The sequence below is a fragment of the Cetorhinus maximus genome, chromosome 13, assembly GCF_964194155.1.
Source record: "Cetorhinus maximus chromosome 13, sCetMax3.hap1.1, whole genome shotgun sequence".
Lineage (NCBI taxonomy): Eukaryota > Metazoa > Chordata > Chondrichthyes > Lamniformes > Cetorhinidae > Cetorhinus > Cetorhinus maximus.
The window spans coordinates 76,054,734-76,077,363 of NC_135891.1; the positions used below are offsets into that span (position 1 = coordinate 76,054,734).

Consider the following 22,630-nt stretch of genomic DNA (forward strand, 5'->3'; position numbering starts at 1 on the left):
AAGGAAAATTTACCTGAAGTTTAAGGGAATAATCAAATTTTCACTTAAAAGGAATTGGTGGAACTAGGTGGGGTTCTTATGTATCATGGCCTCGATGCTTGCAGTGCCTGAATGTGAGAGGACACTGATGTTGATGCATCTGTCCTTCCACCACTGCCTGCGGAAAAATAGGAGGACAGATGCACCAACATCAGTGTCCTCTCACAAGCAGGCACCACAAGCATCGAGGCTATGATCATTCGCCATCAGCTCAGTTGGGTTGGTCATATAATTCGAATGTCAGGTACCAGGCTCCAAAAGCAGGTCTTCATCTCCCAGCTCAGTTCGACACACCAAAGGAAAGTGCTTCAAGGATGTGCTGAAAGCCAACATGAAGAAATACAGCATTGACATTAACTCCTGGGAGATCATGGCTTTGGACCAAACCAGATGGTGGTAGAGCCTGTGGGAAGGATCCCAGCATTTTGAGATGAAACAACAAAATGAAGAAGAAAAGCAAAGCAGCGAAAAAAAACACACCATGCCTCGAACTGATAACACACAACCAGACATCCCACATGACAACAAATGCCCTATATTCTATAAAGGCTGCAGATCCCAAATTGGCCTCATCAGCCATCTTCCAACTCATGGAAGACAATCATCTTCACTAGTGTGGGATAGCCAATAATAATAAATTTTCAAGTAATAAAGTTTCTTTTCAGGAGAAATAAAATTGAACATTGACAAAAGCCCAACAATGCTGCTATTGAATTTGGGATAATTTTCAAATGATTAAAATGTCAGGTTCAACATAATTGTTATTTTTAGGACAGAAAACGTCATCCAAAATAAAAAAAACAAAATTTGTTAGTAACTGGGACCACATGGAAATGTTTAACTTATATTTTAAAACCTTATAAGAATATTTGCATTGGACAGTAAAGTTCCTCTAGGGTTCATGAATGAGATAGAATGGTAACTAATGTGATGCCCAACTGAGGATTGAAGGTAGGGACAGGAAGAACACAGCACCAAATGAGAATTGGGATAATTGGAACTTATTAACCTGGTAACCAAGTACAATTCTAGTGAAAGTCTGGAAAGTGTTGATTAGAAAAGTAATTTTGATAGCTTTCTCTTGAAGATATGTGAATCATTGCCAATGAACATTTTAAGAAAACTGCATTTGATATCCTGGCCATTACCCAAGATATCGGGACCATGCAAGGGAGATAAGAAAAGATCTCAGGTCAGATACCCCTCCAATCTTTTGTATCAAATGGCACATGTGGCATAATATTGAGATAGCACTCTGTGTACAAATGTGATTTGTTAGATGTAAAACAAATAACATGCGGTAATGCATGGTGAATCTGCACTGAAGAATAGGCGTCAGACATGCTTGTCCACTTGACAACAACATAACATAAAATAGTTAATGTGGCCAGTAGGGTGAGACATTGGCTGGAATTTTCCATCCCCGTTGGTGACAGGCATCATGGACAATATGGCGAGAAGGCCAAAATTCAGTTTTACGTTGTTGTGAAACCAGTTTGCGATCATCTGCTCCACCTGTCAATGGCGGGTTGCCTTTCCTGCAATCCAATTTCGGGAACATTATTTTAATGCATTTGCATCTATTTATAAGCCCTGCTCACTGGAATAATCACCCCATGCTGAATCATCCGGGCCATGCCTACGTGTTTCACAACTGTCCATAAGCAACATGCATCTGGCGAGCTGCACTTCACTTGGGACTTAGAGATTTGTTTGCCCATCTTTCTTCAGGCAGCACTCACAGTCATTAGCGCCAGGTTTCACAGCCAGCGCCCTATCACTTTTAGGGTGGGTTCACGGGCAGGTGTCTACCTACCGGACCAGCTTTAAGGCGGGGGTGGCTTTTCAACAGCTGCAGGGCTAGGGCCTGCTTGGGGAAGGGGGAGAAGTAGCTTCAGGCAAGGGAAGAGGCTGCAGGCTGAGGGCTGTACTCAGAAAGGGGTGTATCCCAGGGTGTGTGCGGGGGCACGTGTTGTTCTGCACAAGTGGCCTCAAGGTGGTGAGGGCTGAGGAGGCAGTCTCCAGAGGAGATGAGGCCAGATGATGATGTGAGGGTTTGTGTGAGAGAGTGAATGATGATGTCCCTTGAGCTGGCTATAAGTAAGATGCCAGTGAATCTGTGACGGCCTTGTGAGTGTGTGGGTTTAGAGTGATGAGATGGTTGCCTTATGCTGCACATAAGAGGTCAGCCATCCGTTTTCTGCACTGGATGACCGACCTCTTGTGTGCAGCATTGGCTCTGACCACCTCTGCCACTGCCTCCCAAGCCAGAATGGTGAGACTGATGGGCCTCCTACGGCCAGAGCTGGGGTAGAGGACATCGCGGCAGGCTCCATGGTGTCCAGAAGGCATCCCAGGGATTATTCACTAAATCAGGGGATTGCACTCTTCTTGGCTTTTGGAGCCAGGTCTTCACCAGTGCCCTCCTGGGCTGCAAGCATTGAGAAGTGTGCACACAGCTGCAGTCACTAGCCCTCAATTTTCTTAATCCTGATTCCATATTCTCCTTTAATTTTACTCCTTTTGACAGCTGCCAGTGTGTTTAATTCTATCCTGATTATGTTAAAGTTGATTTCTCTATGGTATATGTACCAATGCCTTGATGATTTAAAATGTTGGGCAGAATTGTCCCAGATTTGCACTAAATGCAGTAACAGGTGAGGAAAAAGGATGTTTTACCTGTTGGTTGCAATGGCGGCTTTTGGCGCCTTATTGTCCCATTCCCACATCATTAATTATGTAGACACAGGAAACACGCCATCTCGCTGGTAACAGCGTGGCGGGCAAATCGGACACCGGTAAAAGTGTCACTCCTCAACAAAGTGCTTATGACTCCTCGACCCTTTTGGGTAATCTGCGACCCTTGATCAAATCTTGCGACCCTTGATCAAATCTTAAAATATTTTTGGTTACTCTATCATAGAACACATTCAGGTTAGTCAAACATGATTTACCATTAACAAATCCATGTAGGCTGTCCCTTATTAATCTATGCTACTCCCAGTGAGAATTAACTGTATCCTTAACAATGGTCTCTAGTAGTTTGCCCACCAGTGACATTAGACTGCTTGCTCTGTGGTTACCAGGTTTTTCCCTCTCCCCTTTTTGACCAGGAGTATAACATTTGCAAACCTCCTGTCCTCTGCCACTCCTATAACCAGGGAGATTGTGGTCAGAGCTTCGATCTCCATCATAGGTTCTGACATTACAACAGTGACCACACTTCCAAAGTACTTCATTGATTGTAAACCACTTTGGGAGAGATGGAAAAGGTGCTGTATGAATGCAAGTCTTTCTTTCTCTCTTCCTTCAGAAAGGTTATGATTTTAAGCCTATCATTCTACATGTGGCAAGTCTCACCAGATCTCCTAGAGAGCAAGAAGTTCTGAGCAGAAACAAATCCTTTATGTTAGCATTGGTGGGATTCTAGGAGTAGGATACCTGCCACGTCTTAGTCCAGGAACAGCATGTGACACTTTGGCTGGGAAACTTGTAAAGAAGCGATTTGATAACTTATAAGAAAATTATTGATTTGACTTTTGAGGTTAGAGGTAATCGCACATGGTTGAATGATCAGAATTAAATAAAAATTATAAAGCATCAATAACTCATGTAAAATCTGAGACAAAGCTGTAAGTGAAAGCAGCTTTAAATTTCACTTCATAATCGGGTTCATTTGGATAGTAATATAGTCAATGCAAATATGTTATTTCTGTATACTGCAGGCTTTTGCATATCTGAAGGGGATTGCAAGTGATACAAAACTTGTGATGCTCTGAATGCAATTTAATGTAGTCAAAGGTGAAAGCCTAATTATATCACTGCTTATTTGGAATCATTTCCACTTCCCCATCGACACCTCCAACACCATTCAAAGGAGCCCATCTATTTTCTCATCTTGAAGATTGAAACGATTCACTGCTCCCTTCTTAACACCCTGCCCTGAACTCTTCCCAGCAATCCCATATCCAGCTTTACTCCATTCCTTCCTTTCCCCAACCATCATTTGCATCTGACTCAGGTCTTCACCAGGCTGATTTACATGAGCTTTATCTCCTGTGCACTTGTTCCCCACTCAGCCCAACAATTATCACATAGCTACCCTCCCTCAGCTTAATGACTGCTGACTATCAGTCACCTCACTTCAGACTGTGTCCTCCCTCAGCCTAGTGATTACCATTATTCATAACCTTCAATCTGTTTCTGATAGTGCCCTAGTTAAAGTCATGAATAGTATTTTCTGTAACTGCAACCAGAGTGCAACATCCCACTCTCATCCCCCTTGGCCTCTCCATTGTGTTTGACACTTTATCCTGCTACACATCTGTGACCTTTCTCTGTGTCACTGCCCTAGTTTGTTACTTCCCCTACCTGTTCCAACACATTTCTCAGAGTGGCTTCTTCTCCTGTTCCCACAGATATTCAGGGGCCCCTGAGGCCTCTACCTTTGGTCCTTTCTTTTCCTCATTTACATGATGCTCCTTGGCAACCTCATGGAGTCAATTTTCACATATATGCTGACCAGCCCTGACTCCTCAACCACTATTCTGCTGTCTAATTGGTGATATGAATTTAAGGCCTGCAAAAGAGGAAATTGCTTCAACTCGACAGCCAGAAAACTGAAACCTTCCTGTTTGGCTCATACATCTTAGTCTTCAATTCCTTCCCTCTCGCTTTGGCAATTTCTTCAGTTTTAACCAAACATTCCAAAGCCTCAGTGTCCTGTTTTATCCTCAACTGTTAGACTGTATATCTTAGACACTACCAACATTGTCTGTTTCTGCCTCAGCAACGTTGCCTATTTTTACACATTTGTTATCTGAAGTGTCAATTATTGCAGCACTTGCTCTTACAAACCTCTCGAATTCTGGCCTTCACAAATTGCAACATACCCATAAGCTATCATCTGCACCTTAACCAACACTAAATTCCCATTCTGCTCACCTATTGTCCCTTCCCTCACCAACACTCATTGACTCTCTGTCCCCTAATATACTGATTTCAAAATCTTTGTCCTCATCTACAAGTCACACTTCACTCTTCCAACTGGCTGATTTTACATTCCCCATGTTTAGCTCCAGACCTATTTTGGCCCCAACATCTGGAATGCTCATTATGCTTGCTTTGTTCCTCCTTAAAAGCCTCCTCAAAATATATTTCTTCAATCTTCCCTTCACAGGTGCCAGTCTTCAGCCAATTCGATTCACTCCATGTGATATAAGGAAACGGCTGAAGGCACGGGATACTGCAAAGGCTATGGGCCCTTACAATATTTCAGCAATAATACTGAAGACTTTTGCTCCAGAACTTGCCGCGCCCCTAGCCAAACTGTTCAGTATAGCTACAACACTGGCATCTACCCGGCAATGTGGAAAATTGACCAGGTATTCCCTGTACACAAAAAGCTGGTCAGATACAACACGGCCAATTACCGCCCCATCAGTCTACTCTCAATCATCAGTAAAGTGATGGAAGGGGTCATCAATAGTTCTATCAAGTGGCACTTGCTTAACAATAACCTGTTCACTGACGCTCATTTTGGGTTCCGTCAGGGTCACTCAGCTCCTGACCTCATTACACCCTTGGTTCAACATGAACAAAAGAGCTGAGGTGAGAGTGACTGCCCTTGACATCAAGGCAGCATTTGACCGGGAAACTCTCCGCTAGTTGGAATCATATCTAGCACAAAGGAAGGTGGTTGTGGTTGCCGGAGGTCAATCATCTCAGTTTCAGGACAGCATTGCAGGAGTTCCTCAGTGCAGCATCCTACGCCCAACCATCTTCAGCTGCTTCCTTCCATCATAAGGCCAGAAGTGGGGATGTTCACTGATGATTGCACCATTCACAACTCCTCAGATACTGAAACAGTTGATGTGCAAATTCAGCAAGACCTGGACAATTTCCAGGCTTGGGCTGACAAGAGGAAACTAACATTCACACCACATTAGTGCCAGGCAATGACTATCTCCAACAAGAGAGAATCTAACCATTGCCCCTTGACATTCAATGGCATCACCATCAACATCCTGGGTGTTACCATTGACCAGAAACTGAACTGAACTAGCCATATAAATACTGTGGCTGGTCATAGGCTAGGAATCCTGTGGCAAATAACTCACCTCCTGACTCCCCATCTACAAGGCATAAGTCAGGAGTGCAATGGAATACCCTCCACTTGCCTGGATGAGTATAGCTCCAACAACACTCAAGAAGCGTGACACATACCAAGACAAAGCAGCCCACTTGATTGGGACCCTATCCGCAAACATTCACTCCTGCCACAGCTGATGCACAATGACAGCAGTGTGTACCATCTACAAGATGCACTGCAGGAACTCATCAAGCCGCCTTAGACAGCACCTTTCAAACCCACAACCACTACCATCTAGAAGGCAAGTACAGCAGACACATGGGAGCTCTAACACCTGAAAGCCAATCACCATCCTGATGTGGAAATATATCACCGTTCTTTCACTGTCGTTGGGTCAAAATTCTGGAACTCCCTCCCTAACCGCACTGTAGGTGTACCTATGCCACAGGAACTGCAGCAGTTCAAGAAGGCAGCTCACCACCACCTTCTCAAGGGCAATTAATGCTGGCCTTGCCAGTGTCACCCGCATCCCATGAATGAATTTTTAAAAAATTCACCCAGTCACACAGGATTGGTTAACAACCTTAAGCACCTTAAGCACAGGTTAATTATGGATCACAATTCTTGTGAGAAATACGGTAAATGTGATAGTGTAACGTCAGAGTTTGATTGAGGGTGCAGGGGAATATGCCATACCCCTTATTGCAATACTGTGCCATGCCACACTCTTCACTGCAGCATTCTCTGAAGTGCCACATCCCTCATGAGAACACTTAGATACACAGATAATTTATATTATGGCTTCCACACAAATTTCTTATACCTGTTATATTGAGCAATGTAGTACATCAGTATTGTACCGAGCATGAGTGATTTCAGAGTGCAGCATATCAAAGGGTTATGCAAAGATGGATGAGGATTAGAATTATAGTGAGGGATATGATACATCATATAAAGGCCTATGGTACATCAGAATATTAATGCAAGGCATGTCATTTATCAGTGTTATGTCGTAATTGGTGTGGAAGAAAGACAGGCATTTATATGCCTAGTTATTTTTGACAGATTAAAAGTATTTCACATGCTTTATAGAGAAGCGTTATACTGGTTTGGTATATCAGAATGCTGGGTGAGGCATATATTGTATTGAGTAGTGTGATATAGTGCATTAGTGTGTCATTAGTGTGTCATTGGGAGAATAAAGAGGCTGCTGTACTTTAAGCAGGAGCTTCCAACAAAAATAACTTGTTGGTAGTTATGCTTCCAAGTAACTCGGATACTGAAGAAATGATTGCAGAATCATTAATTACATCGTAGAAAAATGATAAAATAACGGATAGACATGACAACTTGGGTTCAGGTCTCCCATTATACGCTATAGAAGCTAGAGTTGAAAAGATGACAGAATGAAGTTCCATTTGTCCAACGTAGTGTTTCCAAATTGGTCTACCACAAAACAAAGTTGTTTTATAGGATTCTATTTGATGTTATATCATTCACAAGGCTGTACTGAACTCCCATTTAATATACAAATATTCATTATTATTTGAATGTTAACATTATTTTTTAAATCTCTGCCCAACACATGAAAAACTTGTTAGGTATTTCCTTCTAAGGGTTAGATCTCCATCGCAGTCTTGTTAGTAATAAAAAAAATTATTATAGATTTAATTCTAATGGATCTCAATGTACTCAAAGCTGAGGAGTTAATCTTCCAGAGCAGCTGCTCTCAGTTTGGTCCAGTACAGAATGATGAGGCTGCAGTTCATGTGTAAGAGATACTAGGATTCTCAAAATATCGTGACATGATCACTTCCAACTCCCTTGACCTGAACGCTCCCTGCCTCCAACAGGCTATCACCTGCTATAAACCTTTACCCAACTCGTCATCATGTCAGACTGAATATACAAATCATAAGCAACACACACCTAGTTTATATGAGGACCAAAAACTGAGATGCTATGCAGTGAGGCAGTTTGTCATGTAAAATAGCTTCTGAAGTCCTCAAATGTATCCAATTTGCAGACTGAGATATATGGATATATTATTTAAAAGATTTAATAGTTTGAGATAATGGTGGGGATTTTTAACCTAAATGGGCAGTAAGAATCAATTGACTTCAATGGAGAATAAAATTGTATGGGTGTAAAATCAGTGTTAAAACCTAATCCCATCAGCTTCTGAACGGGCCCAAGTCAAAATACAAAGTTTGTTATAAAGAATCTAACTGTCTAACACTTTCAGTGTGCCTGCTCTGTATTTTTTGGATAAATAGAGCCCAGTTGAAAGAAGGCGGCTCAGTTCGTAAGAAGGCAAAAGTTTAAAATGTTTTATTTTTACTGAATTTATAAATTTGGTTTGAATGTTCATTGATGTATGAATGTATACCACAATGGAAGGGTGGGGGTTGATTCAGCATTGAATCAATCACATTGAGTGCAACCAGTATTAGATGGAAACCAGAGTAGGGCAAGGACGGCAGGTGCCTGCCTGAGGCGCATTACTGATAAATTTGGATATTTATGAAAAGGCATCAGCTTTTATTATTACATTTCTAGTGCTAACTCAATATTACCAGGTATTTTAAAGTCACTTTCACTGGGTATCAGACCAGGTATTTTAACCTCTTTGTTACTAGTCTAGTACCATAACCACAGTTTTGAAGAAGTCATATTGGACTCAAAACGTTAATTCTATTTCTCTCTCCACAGATGCTGCCAGACCAGCTGAGTTTTTCCAGCATTTTCTGTTTTTATACCATAACCACTAGACTGTCATACCTACAGCTGTTCCTATTGTAGATAAGCAGAGGGAGGGGCAATTTTTCATTGGAAGTTGGTTTGAATTTAGGTTTGGGTTTGAATTCACCACAGTTTCTAAAAAAGGATCAGTGTCATTCTTACATGTGATTTCAAAGTCATGACAGAATTTATCAAACAGAGAAATATTTTCCTTGCTGTGTTCTGATGAAAGATGAAAAATCTGAACTGTTAACTCTTGTTTCTGTCTTCACAGATGCAGTCTGACTTCCTAAGTACTTCCAGCATTTTCTATTTGTATATAATTGTTTGTCTTGATTTGTTTTCATTAAAGATCACATGGTACAAAAAAAAAGGGCTGGAAGCCCATTTAGCCCATTTTTTCCACAGACAGTGCACAATGAGCTCTATCATAGGCTCCCCTGAGGGAGGCGAAATAATAACCGGTGAGCTTTCAAAAAGGCAAAACTGAAATTTCTCCACCATTTTTAAAAATAAGAGTAGGAACTACAAGATATAACACTTATTCAGACCTTATTGATGGCCATCCACAGATGGTATACTCTTGGCCCCAAAGGGACTAGAATCCCAAGTATTTCAGAGAGTACGTGATCATCTATTCATCCAGATTCTGGTTAAAAAGAATTCACATAACAGCTTTTGACAGGAATCTATTCCATTGGTAGAGAAACAATTTTCTTCATTGGTAATTGGCAAAAGAAACAATGGCAACATGAGGAAAAACATTTTTACGCAGCCAGTGGTTAGGATCTGGAATGCACTTCCTGAGAGTGGTGAAGGCAGGTTCAATTGAAGCATTTAAGAGGAAATTGGATTATTATCTGAAAAGAAAGAATGTGCAGAGCTGTGGAGAGAAGGTGGGGTGAATTGTTCCTTCAGAGAACCAGCACAGACATGATGGGCCGAATAGCCACCTTCTGTGGTGTAACCATTCAATGATTATCAAACTGAAGAGTCTTCTTTTAATATGAAAGGGCTTGAAGCCTCTGGACTTTGGATAGAACCTCCATAAGTGGCTTTCCATATTGTGGCTTTCTCCAAAACCAGAGTATTTTCACATCTAACATTCTTCATTTCTAAATCTATACTTTTCTAACTACACTATATAGTTTACATAACACAATATCTACTGTCAAAGTTGCCAGCAGGCAAAGAGAGACACATATACGTAAGGTGCAGTTTTAATCCCGCTGGCCTGTTCCGAAACCATTTGCAACACACTCCATTTTAATTGCTGAATTTGGCTTTTAAGATCTCAATAAACACACTGCAACGCTCAGGACACTGCTTCTCAATGTTGTCACAGCTGCATTAACTGGGACTTGTTTCATCATAACCACTACTTCAATCACAAGGGCTTTCTCTCGCTGAATGTTCAGCTGGTGTGCGACCACCACAAATGCATCCTGCAGGTCTGCGCACAGTTCCCAGGTAATGTCCATGACTCCTATATTCTCAATAGGTTTCAGATCCCTGACATCTTCCAGGGTACACAGAGGCCAGAGGGTTGGCTCCTTGGGGACAAGAGCTATTGGCAGAGGACATGGCTGATGACACCCTGTGACGGCCTCAGAGTGCAGCAGAGCGAAGGTACAAGACTCATGCTGCAACTCGCACCTTGGTGGAGCAAACCATCGGGATGCTGAAAATGAGGTTCCAGTGCCTGGACCGGTCTGGCAGAGCCCTGCAATATAGTCCACAGAGGGTGTCACATATCGTTGTCGCCTGCTGTGCCCTTTACAACAAGGCACTGCAAAAGGGAGAGGAGCTGGAGCAGCTGGATGTCTCCTCCAATGAGGAGGATGTCGATGGGGATGAGGGTGAAGAGGACCTCGAAGGCGAGGATGACGGCGATGAGGCCATTGCACTGGTCAGATGAGGCAGGCGCGTTCGAATGACCCTCATTGCTTCTAGATTTGTGGAGGATGATGATGACATGCAGTGAGGAGACATCATAGATCCTCTCATCGCATCTGTGAACGTTTGACTCCAGTCTGGCTGATGGCAGTGCACATTCCCTCTGTGATAAGGCTCCTGTCATGGAGACGCAGCAGATGCCCTGATCGTCACTAGATTCCAGGAGGATGATGACGTTATGCAATAAGGACACTCCACAGATCTTCACATAGTGTCTGTGAATGTCTGACTCCTATCTGGCTGAGGGCAGCTCATTTGCGCTCTGTGATCAGGGTCATATCATGACGACGTAGTCGTGAAACTTTAAATGCACCTGATCCTTGGTCAGCCTTCAGCACCTGACCCCATCAGGACCACAGCATCACTGGTCACAGATGCTGAAGAGATGGGGGGGCCAGCCCCACCTTAAAGGTGCTGAGTGCACTCAGAGAGAATGACGGAACTCTGTGACGCCTGCCCACGACATTCTAGCAGCAATGACAAACACCATCGAGGTTCAGGCATCAGTAATGTGTCCAAGGACTGTAAAGCCAGTCCATAACTTTGGTCTGAGGTTTTCACACTGCTCAGGGAAGAGGCCCTGGATGAGACACCTGCCTTTATCTCGTGCAGGAACCAAGGTTTCACGTCAAAGTGACAAGAACACTGCTCATCACAACAAGGAGCCATAGGCAAGGAGATATTCTTGGGAGTTTATTGACAATAGTGAACATTATGTACAAATGACTAACATCCAGGCCCATGCTGTGCAATTACATCTTCTTAACCTTCCTAACACTGCCGCTACAACTTGGTGCTCCCCCACTCTCCACAGCAGAGGTGGAGGCAGCCTGCTGACTGCTATGCCCTGTCTGTGATGATCTTGATGGTTAACCTCTGGAGGACCAAGACCTGCTTTTGGGGTCCTGCCGTACAGCAGTGGCACCGTCCTCAGGCTGTGGAGCTGGAGCTGTTTGGGATCATAGGAAGAGGGGATTTGGAAGGGTTCGACACTCCTGGAGTCACCTGGGTGGGTGGCCTGGGATGTGCACGTGCTGATCCTCCTCACTATGGGTGCCAGTCGGTCCCTAGCTGACTCCTTGAGGAGAAGGGGGAGCTGGAGTGAGATTGAGCTGCCTCACACCCCTCTCACATTGACACTGTTGGAGGCCAACTATGATGTCAGTGATGGAGTTCAGCCCGCGCAGCAGTGCGGATCAAGGTCTCCATCCTACCAGTGTCGACCTTGGTGCATTGGTATGCCAATGCTGTCACCTCAGGCTGAAGGCAGATGGACTCCTCCATCATGCCTTGCAATCTGAGGAGTGCAGCAGACATCCCTTCCTGATGTTCCTGAGCTTGCCTTTGCAGCTCCAGCAACTGAGGTCTGACCGACTCATCTGACTCGGACTCAGCAGATTTGACCTCCAGGAGTCCTCCAACTGCCAGAAATCTGGGAAATCCTAGCCACCACCTGCTGTGGATCAGACAGTGCAATGTGCTCACCAGATTGTGACCCTGGGGCTACTCTAAAGCTAGGTCCCACCGAAGTGTGTGTCTCTGCGCTGGTGGAGGGAGTCGGTAAGTGCTGTGATGGGTCTTCAATTTGGATTTCAGCAGATTCCTCTTCTAAGGTTTCTTTGGGGCTTGAGTTGAGGACCTGGGTCGTGGACTCCCTCAGATGTTTCCCAGATATGCCTGCAAAAGCAAGGAGAGATAATTAGTGCATGGCAGTGGCCTGTGAAACAGGACACATCACTCACAGCACGGTTGTCTGGTGGATGTTGCACTGTTGGATCCTCACTTGGCTGAGCACCGCTGACCTCACTGTCAGCATAGGAATGGTCCAGATCTTCACTGGCCAGCTGGATGACTCTATTTTCAAAGTCTGTTAGCATCTTGATGTCGGGCATTCCTCCACCAGTCTGTGACCCCTCCCCCTTGTTGTGTTGCAGCATGTCCTGCATGAATACAGATGGAGATAGCGTTGGCAGGATGCCTGCCAGGTCAAATGATAAGTATGCCTGGCATGTGTGGGTGGTGAGTGGTCCCATGGACGGGATGAGGACAATGAAGGGGTGTGTGTGAGAGAGTGAATGGTGATGTCCCTTGAATTGGCAGTGAGTGAGAACCCTTTGGATGTGTGATGGGTTTGTGTGTGAGCTGGAAGCACTGAGAGGTGTGCAAGTGGCTGCACTTTAAACATGGCGGTAGGTGTAAGAAAGTGGCAAGGTGACGGTGTGGCGGGTGAATCGGAGGCTGCCTGTCATTGAAACAGCGTGTTTCCCGGGAATGCATGATTAATGAGGCAGGATTTGGATGATACGGTGTGAAAAGCCACTATAGTGACCGGCAGGTAAAACGTGCTTTTTCCTGCCCACTACCTCACTTAGTGCAAATCTGGGACGATTCGTCCCTTTGTGGTTGATAATAAAAACTCCCCAATCAGCAAACTAGAAAGGCAAAGGACTGATTTGACTTCAAATCCTAGAAGGTACAGCACAGAAGAAGGCCATTCAATCCCTTGTGTGTATGTTGGCTCTTTGAAAGGGCTATCCAATTAGTCCTATTCTCCTGCAGTTTCAACACAGCCCTGCAATTTTCTCCTTTTAAAGTATAAACAAGCTGCTTTTTACTGGGTTTTTTTCTGGACTTTGCCATGTTTCCAAGTGTCCACAAGTGAATGTACACAAAGGAAAGTAGGAAAACAATGACATTCTTATAGTTTGGTAGGTACTAAGCTGGTATTTTCACATTGTCTGGAACGGCTGCAGCCACATGGGCCATCTACGGCCATGAAGGCTGCTTGTCAGTGATATCAGATTATGTTTTCAGGGAGGATGCTGAATGGCCTAATTCTATCTGTTCTGTTTCATGCAATAAAGTTCTCTTTTTAAGATCAATACCACCTCTTACTGGACTATTAATGAAACACTGTGAAGTAGGGGACAAAGGAGGGGAGAGTGAGCAATAGACACCCACTTGTTCTCTCATGTAACATCAGAAAACGAGGATCCAGGATAACTTGCTCTTTTCATGGGCCATATACAATCTGCTGGTCATGGATTCTACCCAGCCATTTTATCTCTTCAGTGGCGATTCTGCAAAAATTTGATCCCCAAAACTCTTAGAATATCTATCCATCCACACTTCCACTGTTCAACCATGACCAACTTCCTTCTAAACAATCCATTCTTTCCTGCCCCTGTGGAGATACTATTGCATTCACTGGAATATTTGTTCAGATCGGTCTATATTTGTACCTATGACCTTATATCCTACCTCAATTAGATATTTATCCATTTCTTTTTGAAAACAATCAACACAATATTTACTGCTTTCCTGTTCTATATATCCACTAGATCACAATTAGTAATTACAGTTGAGGAAGGCTCATCTTATCTATTCATCAAGAAAGAACCACATAAAACTGTACCTTCCACTTCAGCCCTCAGTAACCTCTGTGGGCAAAACACCATTCATAATGTTTTCAAGAATGCAACTGCAACACAAAAACTGACTTCCAAGTTCCCAGTAACCAGCAGTTTTGAAGTATAACACCCTCTTAAAGGAACAATTGAGAGCAACAATAAATGTGCAGGTGATCCTGATTATAAATTTTAGAATTAGGGGCAACTCAGTACCATAAGCTTGTCCTTTAAATAGTACTTAAATACAAAATTTAGCCTTGACTTTAGCCTTGCCTCTGAGTCAAAGATCATGGGTGGTACTTAATGGAGATGACTGGGATCTCGCCTGCCAGTTGGAGAGACAGCGAGAGTCCCATGTCACCTTTTTTGGAGAAGGCCTGCTGTATTGAGTGGCAATCAGGCACTTAGCTGGGCAGTGGCAGGATCAAGTACCCAGGGGTTGGGATCCTGCCCCTTGAGAGCTGCCAGTCAATCAGAGGCTGGCAGCTGTGCATTGTTCGGGGAAACAGTGGCTGCTGTCGGCAATGCACCCACCCAAGACCTAGGACTGACAAAGGATCCAGGCCACAGGTGAGCAGTGGCAGGATGGTTTGTCGTGGAGGAGTGGGGTAGAAGTGGTCCCAGAAAGAGTAGGATGTGGCTCTCAGCCAACCTCGCCCTTCTCAATGCCAGGCTCCTTGATCAAGCACTGAGTGCCTTTGAAAGAGGGACCCAGCCTCCCCAACCTTGGAAGCCCACAAGCAACTCCACCAGGGTTTGCTATTTGGGCTTCCAGTGTGGCAAGTCCCCACCCACCACTGGGTGAGTAGCAGCAGCAGCAAGATGAGGCCTTTAAGTGGGCATTAACTGCCCACTTAGGGGCCTTAATTGGTAGTGGGGCAGAAAGGCCAACCATGAGCCTTCCCATGCCTGACTTTTTAAAAGGCAACCGGACATAATTGATCAACTGATTGAAGAAAGAAGATGGACCTCCAGGAACACTCTGAAGCTGAAAGATGGGCCTCCTCAAAGTCATTGATGCTGGAAGATCCACCTGATAGATGCTTCCCCCAACCACTGCTGCATGGGTCGCTGGAGACCTCCATCCCAAACTCTGGAGGCAGCCCAGGCCTTCTTAAGGTAAGTGCTGACCACGCTACGTTGGTCCAGGCGTGTTCTGGATTGGCATGATTTCCCACTGGCGGGGCGGACGATTGGGGGGTGGGGGCAGTTCCGGTTAGGCCATCATCTGCTTCCCATCGGTTTCACGCCGGCATCTGGTGGTAATTGTGACCCGTCATGGTGGGCGAAAGCAGAAGATCTCGTTGTCATTTTACGCCGGCGTGAAACCGATTTTTGGAGTTCCCACCGCATTGTTCCCCACCCTCCCCCAACCCGCTGACACACCCACCCTGCATCAACCAACATCATCACATCAGATTGACTGGACATTTATTTCATTGCTGTTTTTGGGACCTTGCTGTGAAAATTGGCTACTGTTTCTGTTAAGAGTGTGTGAGAGATGCAATATAAAAGCAATTCCTTTCCTATTTAAAAAACACAATTCACCTCTAAACATTTCCAAGCTGACTGGTCTCTGCATCATGGTGTTGCAGTTGCAACCTTCATTAGCTTAGCAATAATTAAAATGTTATGTCTTCATCAATTTATCAACAAACTATGCTGCAGCCTTATACTATCTCACAATATTACTCTGCCCGCCCCCCAAGTGCATTTGTGCACCCGCCTTCAGCCACCTCCTCCAACATGCTTCATCTGATGTAAAGCTCATACAATTAAAGAGGCTTGCTCATTGCAATGATTTCAAGCACGAAGTTAGGAGACTTTGAAAGCATTGACTCATTACTAGTTGTTCTTTGATTTAAGTTTGGGTCTGAACGTTAGTGGATTCCATTTGCACAGAACAGCTGTGTAAATATCAGTGGAGGCTGGGGGCTAAAATTACATGCTCTCATAGGAATTCAGTGTTAATGCCTCAGCTACACCAGTTCATTTCAACCTTTCATCTGACAGTGTTGAACATTATGGCCCGAATTTTTCGGTGATCGGGCGCGTGTGATCGGCGGGCCCGGGAGTGGCTGGGAAATGGACTCCTGACTGCAATCGGCCCCCGACTGCGATTTCATGCTGGCTGGCCAATTAACGCGCACTGAAAAGCTCAGCACTGCCGGGATGGGGGCAGAAAGAGGGCAAGCGATGACATCACCACAAGCATGGGTGAGCGCTGCAAGAGAGCTCCCTGAAGACAGACAGCTGCAGGGAGCTGCAGACCTGCAAATAATGAAATAAAGCTGTAAAAAGTTGCAAAAAAAATGTCCATGCATCACAATCAAGCACCTGAAAGCATACCTCATAAAAATGCCGTCCACAGATATTTATTTTCATTTTATTTCCTAACGGAAATTTCATCCTGCTCTTGGATGATGTTTGATGAAAAATGTAAAGGCAGCCTGGCCGATTTGCCCGTCTGCCAACCATAAGGTTGGACGGGCCATGAAAAATCGCAGACAATTGCGCTGTTAATGGACTTAATTGCTCGTATAATTGTCAGCGGGCATGCTTCCAACTTCTGCATGCACCCGCCGAACGAAATATCGCACGAGTGTGCGATGAATTCGGGAGACCCGCCCGGCATTATCTCGCATGATTTTACGCCTGATCGGGTCAGGCGTGTGCCCGCCCGCGGAATGTAAAATTCTAAACCAAAAAATCTGTAAGAAAGCTAATATAGACCATGGTTCACACTGTGTAGACTTTAAGCAATCAACATGGCTGGAATTTGACTTGCACTGTGAACTGCACCATGATATTCTTATATGCTCACCGTTCCTCAGTATGGGTTCTGCCAGGATCACTCAGCTCCTGACCTCATTTCAGCCTTGAGTTAAACATGGAGCTGAACTCCAGAGGTGAGGTGAGAGTGACTACCCTTGATACCAAGGCAGCATTTAACCAAGTGTGACATCAAAGAGCCTTAGCAAAACTGGAGTCCATGGGAATCAGGGGGAAAACTCTTTGCCAGTTGGAGTCATACCTAGCACTAAGGAAGATGGTTATGGTTGGAGGTCAATCATCTCAGTTCCAGGACATCACTGCAGAAGTTCCTCATGGTAGTGTCCTAGGCCCAACCATCTTCAGTTGCTTCCATCATAAAGATGTGGGGATGTTCGCTGATGACTGTACAATGTTCAGCACCATTCGCAACTCCTCAGGCACTGAAGCAGTCCATGTCCAAATGCAGCAAGACTAGAATAATATCCAGGCTTGGGCTGACAAGTGGCAAGTAAAATTCACACCACACAAGTGCCAAGCAATGACCATATCCAACCAGGGAGAATCTAACCATCGCCTCCTTGACATTCAATGGCATTACAATCGCTGAATCCCCCACTATCAACATCCTGGGGGTTACCATTGACCAGAAACTGAACTGGACTAGCCATATAAATAATGTGGCTACAAGAGCAGGTCAGAGGCTAGGAATCCTGCGGCGAGTAACTCACCTCCTGACTCCACAAAGCCCGTCCACCATTTACAAGGCACAGGTCAGGAGTGTCATGGAATACTTTTCACTTGCCTGGATAAGTGCAGCTCCAACAACACTCATGTAGCTTAACACCACCCAGGACAAAGCAGCCCACTTCATTGACACCCCATCTGCAAACATTCACTCTCGCCACCACCGACGCACAGTAGCAGCATTGTGTACCATCTACAAGATGCACTACAAGAATTCACCAAGGCTCCTTGGGCAGCACCTTCCAAACCCACGACAACTACCATCTAGATGGACAAGGGCAACAGACACCTGGGCACACCACCACCTGGAATTTGCCCTCTAAGCCACTCACAATCCTAACTTGGAAATATATTGGCGTTCCTTCACTATCGCGGGTCAAAATCCTGGAACTCCCTCTCTAACAGCACCGTGGGTGTACCTATTCAACATGGACTGCACCGGTTCAAGAAGGCAGCTCACCACCGCCTTCTGAAGGACAATTACCACCACCTTCTGAAGGACAATTAGGGATGGGCAATAAATGTTGGTCTACATCTGATGAATGAATGAAAAAAGAGCCCATGTCCTGTTTAAATGCTGATCTAGGTGGAAAGGAGGTTTCAGTGTGTATTACTTGGGTTATGGGAGGTCAGGCGTATTTGGGGCTGGAATCATGATCTCCACTGGTTAGAAACACAATGGGAGCTATATTTGAAGGACAAATCCAAGGACAATGGACAAAGATTAAGACATACAAACAAGTGTTGACAGAAACTGAGACAATTGATCAGACTATGAAAGAGTGGCAACCAACTAAATACATTTTTCGGAAATTACAAACTGAGAAAAGATAAAAAGGAAATTTTTACAGTGTGTGAGTTCACACTCAGCCTTTAAAATCACACAATGAGAGAAAAGAAATTCAAGAAGGCTGGGAAAAGAATGGATTGTTATACCAATATACTGCTATCTTTGAAGACCCTTTATAGATTCAGTATAGTTATATATTCTTCATTGGAATACGTTCAAAGAAGCAAGAACTGAGGCTGATTAAGGCTAAAGGTTAGGTTGGCAAATGGGCATTAGAGAGAGGCAGTAGCCCTATGACTTGCATAACAGGAAGAAAACGTAAGTTGTTGGACATAGGTAATGACTTGCATTTGAAGGTGAGGTCATGTCAGTTGGTTAATGCTGCTTGCTGATTTTGACAGGTGTGGTGTTCTATCCCTCAAACAGACATTAAAGGAAGTGCTTTCCTTAAGGAAGACAGGAAAATGGGAAAGGAGACTTAGCTATGCTCACCCAGCCCTACCAGCCTGTTATAGAGCAGCAACAGCAGGACTTCATTGTCACCAACTCCATTATAGGTTGATATGGATGTAGAGAATCATTCACCCCATCATGTCTGTGCTGGCTCTTTGAAAGAGCAGTTGTGCTTAGTCCCACATCCTTTTTGTTTGTAATGCTGTAAGTTCCTTATCCTCAAGTACCTGTCCAACTCCTTTTTAAAATTATTTAGGAATCAGCTTCCAGATCGGCACGCAAGAAGGGCAGTGGCTGTCTTACTGGACTGTGTTATCCAGAGGCCTGGACTAACAATCTGGAGATATGAGTTCAAATCCTACCATGGCAACTGGGAAATTTAAATTCAGTTAATTAAATAAATCAGAATTAAAAACCTCGTATCAGTGTGGTGACTATTGCATGACTGGATTGTTCTAAAAACCTGGCTTCTATGAAGTCCAGACCCACAACAATGTGGTTGACTCCTAACTGCCCTCTGAAGTGGCCTAGCACTCAGTTGTCTCAAGAGTAATTAATAAATGCTGGCCTTGCCAGTGATGCCTATATCCCATGAATAATGAAAAAAAACAAGTTTCTGAGTAAAAACATTTCTGCTCATCTCCCCTCTAGATTATTGTCCAAATTTTGAATCTATTAGCTTTGATCCACTCGACAGATAGATTTTTTTCACTATTTACTTTCTCAAAATGCCCCATCATCTTGAAAAGCTGTATTGGGTCTCCTCTTAACCTTCTCTGTCCCCAGGAGAACATTCCGAACTTTTTCAATGTCTCTTCATATTTGAAGTCCCTAATCACTAGTAACATCCTGGTAAACCTCCTCTCTATGCTTTCTACTCCCTTTGCATCTTTTCTGAAGTGTGGTGCCCAGAATTGTCCACAATAATCTAGCTGAGGCTTAACCAGTGACTTATAGAGTTCTAGCATGATCTATTAGCTTTCACATTCTGTTCCTCTATTTATAAACCCAAATAATCCATATGCCATTTTATCACCTTATTAATTTGCTACTTCACCTTTAAGAATTTGTACACATGAACATCATGGTCTCTCTGCTCATCTACACTTTTTAAACTTATGCTATCTATAGTCTTTCTATATTAGTTCTCCAGAAATGCATCACTTTACACTTAAGAGGACAAAAAGAATTGTTGGTAAGCAAAGGAAGAAGAAAACAAATGGTTTTAAATATTTAAAGTAAAGGAAGGGAGGACTTGAACAGTACTGATGCTCATTTGTATAGCAATACAATGAAATGACCATAGAGCCTCATTCCTCTACACAATGAGTGCCTAATCTCGGCTGTGCTGACATGGAAGACCAAGAAGGAAAATGAGATCCTACTACTCATGCACCATCTATTGGCACTGACTCTGACAATGATCTTGCAGTGGATTGGCCATCTCTCCTCTCAGATGGGGCATGACATGGACAGATTCAGCATTGGAGGACACAATCCCAAACTAACTGCCCAGATCTGAGAATTTTGGTCTCTTATATATCAACAGTGTTGCTCTTGTGGAAGATGTTCTAATTCAATATTCAAATTCAATTGTTATTTATTTAATACCCTGCCCCATAGCAGTGAAAGGAAGTTTAAAATTTCAACCTCGGACCAAAAATATTCAGCTGAGCATTAAGTTGTATTTTTTCTTCCAGATTCCAAAACTGTTTATGTTTTTTATTTTCCTTTCTTGGAAATTGTGTGGTTCTGTGATATCTGAAAAGTTAAGCTTCTTACATCTATATTAAGAGTAGCTGTGTGCCTTCATTGCCCCTACTGGGAATTAGCAGGTACAATCCAGGCAGCTGCAACTATTCTTGGACATTTCTATTTATTCTATCCTCTTCTGGCACATCAGGAGATTCCTGGAGATTCTCAGCCCCCCGCCCCCCCAAAAAATGTCATAAATGCCCCCATCTATTTTGATTGGGTTTTTTTAAAACAAAAGGAAGATGAAGTAATATAAATTTAATTAAATTAATTTAAATATGTTTAAATAGCAAACCCCATCAGTCACTGAGATGAACATGAAAGTAGCATGCCTCATTGTAAATTGTTACATGGAGATAAATCCCATTCAGGAGGTGGAAAGGGACAGAGTGCGGTACTGGACTCGCTGCACCAACACAGCGTCCGACTGATGTCCTCAATTTCTGGGACGATCGCTCGTCTTCCTTACCCTGATGTCGTTCTGACCAGCAACAGTCTATATATATATAGGTACAGAGTCATGCGTTTAAGGCCCCTCGCTTTTAGATTCAGGTAAAAACGCCCCTTGCATTGCTAAACAGGCTAAAACACAGCAAATTCTACACATATTGTACTTCTGGTCACAGCGGCTGTGAACGGTGCAAACATCGAAAGATATCTCTCACCCTAGCAAAAAAAAACAATGCCCTCAACACAGCAATGAGAGTGAAATACACAGACCTGGTTCGTATTTCAGGTAGAGAATGGACACGATGTAATATGCCAAGTCAAACAGCGGGAACATGGACATCTTTGAAAAATAAAGAGCGACTTCGCTTAGGTTCAGCACCGCCAGGATATCCATACTGAGGGAATTCGGCGTCTGCAGCTTCTGCGTGTGATTCCGATAGGTGCTTTGGCCAAGTGGTTCTGAGTCTTGTCTCCAGTTCCTTGTCTTTCTGATGTATCTTTCTCTCTCTCTCTCTCTCTCTGTCTCTCTATACTCTATCTATCTGCCTTTCCCCAGCTGCGGTTGACAGTGTAACTGCCCCAACCAGTCCCCTGGGCTATCACAAATAACCCCCTGACGTCACCCACACAGCACACAATTGCACAGCTAACGTCTAATCCAAAGCCAATCAGGGAGTAAGTACTGCAGCCCAGCCAGAAATAAACAACACACACAGCCCTAAAAAGGCAGCAGAGGAAGCAGTCATCCAGGCACAGCCCAGTCAGAAGCAAGGCTTGATGAAATTAATCTGTCACCCTGCAACATCGTCAATGGCCTCTTGGAGTTTCCTAACGACTCAGGACTGAGTGGTACCGGGGTGAAGCAGAAAGCAGCAGCCCGGACCCCACACAAGCAGACTTAAATCCTTTAAACCTGAATCCAAAATGCACGTTTGTAAATCAAAGGCAAAATACTGTAGGTGCTGGAAATCTGAAATAAAAACAGAAAATGCTGCAAATATTCAGCAGTCAGGCAGCATCATTGGAGACCGAAACAGAGGTAATACTTCAGACCAATGACCTTTCAGAACTCCCTCTGTAAGATAACCCAGGGCGCATGATTATACCGAGACAGCCTTGAAATAACTATACCCGGAGGAGTCAAAAAAACGTCAATACTCCACACACCCCACCCGCACACAGATCTGTAATGTACATGCACAGAAACACGAACACATACACTTCCAACTTCCTGAAATATGAACTCATCTACTCACTCCACAGATGCTAACTGACCTGTAGAACGTTTCCTGCATTTTCTGATTCTTGATTGTATTAAAAAAAACAGAGCTCTTCTGCTTCTTTTAAATGAATCCCATAAATAAATTTTAAAAAACAGAAAACGTAAAGAACTAGTATTTCTATAGCGCCTTTCATATCCTCAGC

The 22,630-nt window shown here is 43.9% G+C and overlaps 1 protein-coding gene across 1 annotated transcript in view; it reads right to left on the reverse strand.

Moving 5' to 3' along the window:
- Positions 1 to 21,739, reverse strand: part of tmem38a (transmembrane protein 38A) — a 45,806-nt gene extending 24,067 nt beyond the window's left edge. The window contains exon 1 of the mRNA XM_078555590.1: positions 21,476 to 21,739. Coding sequence (XP_078411716.1) covers positions 21,476 to 21,599 — 124 coding nt within the window. The 5' untranslated portion in view covers positions 21,600 to 21,739. The remainder of the gene's footprint in view (positions 1 to 21,475) is intronic.
- Positions 21,740 to 22,630: the final 891 nt, after the last annotated feature.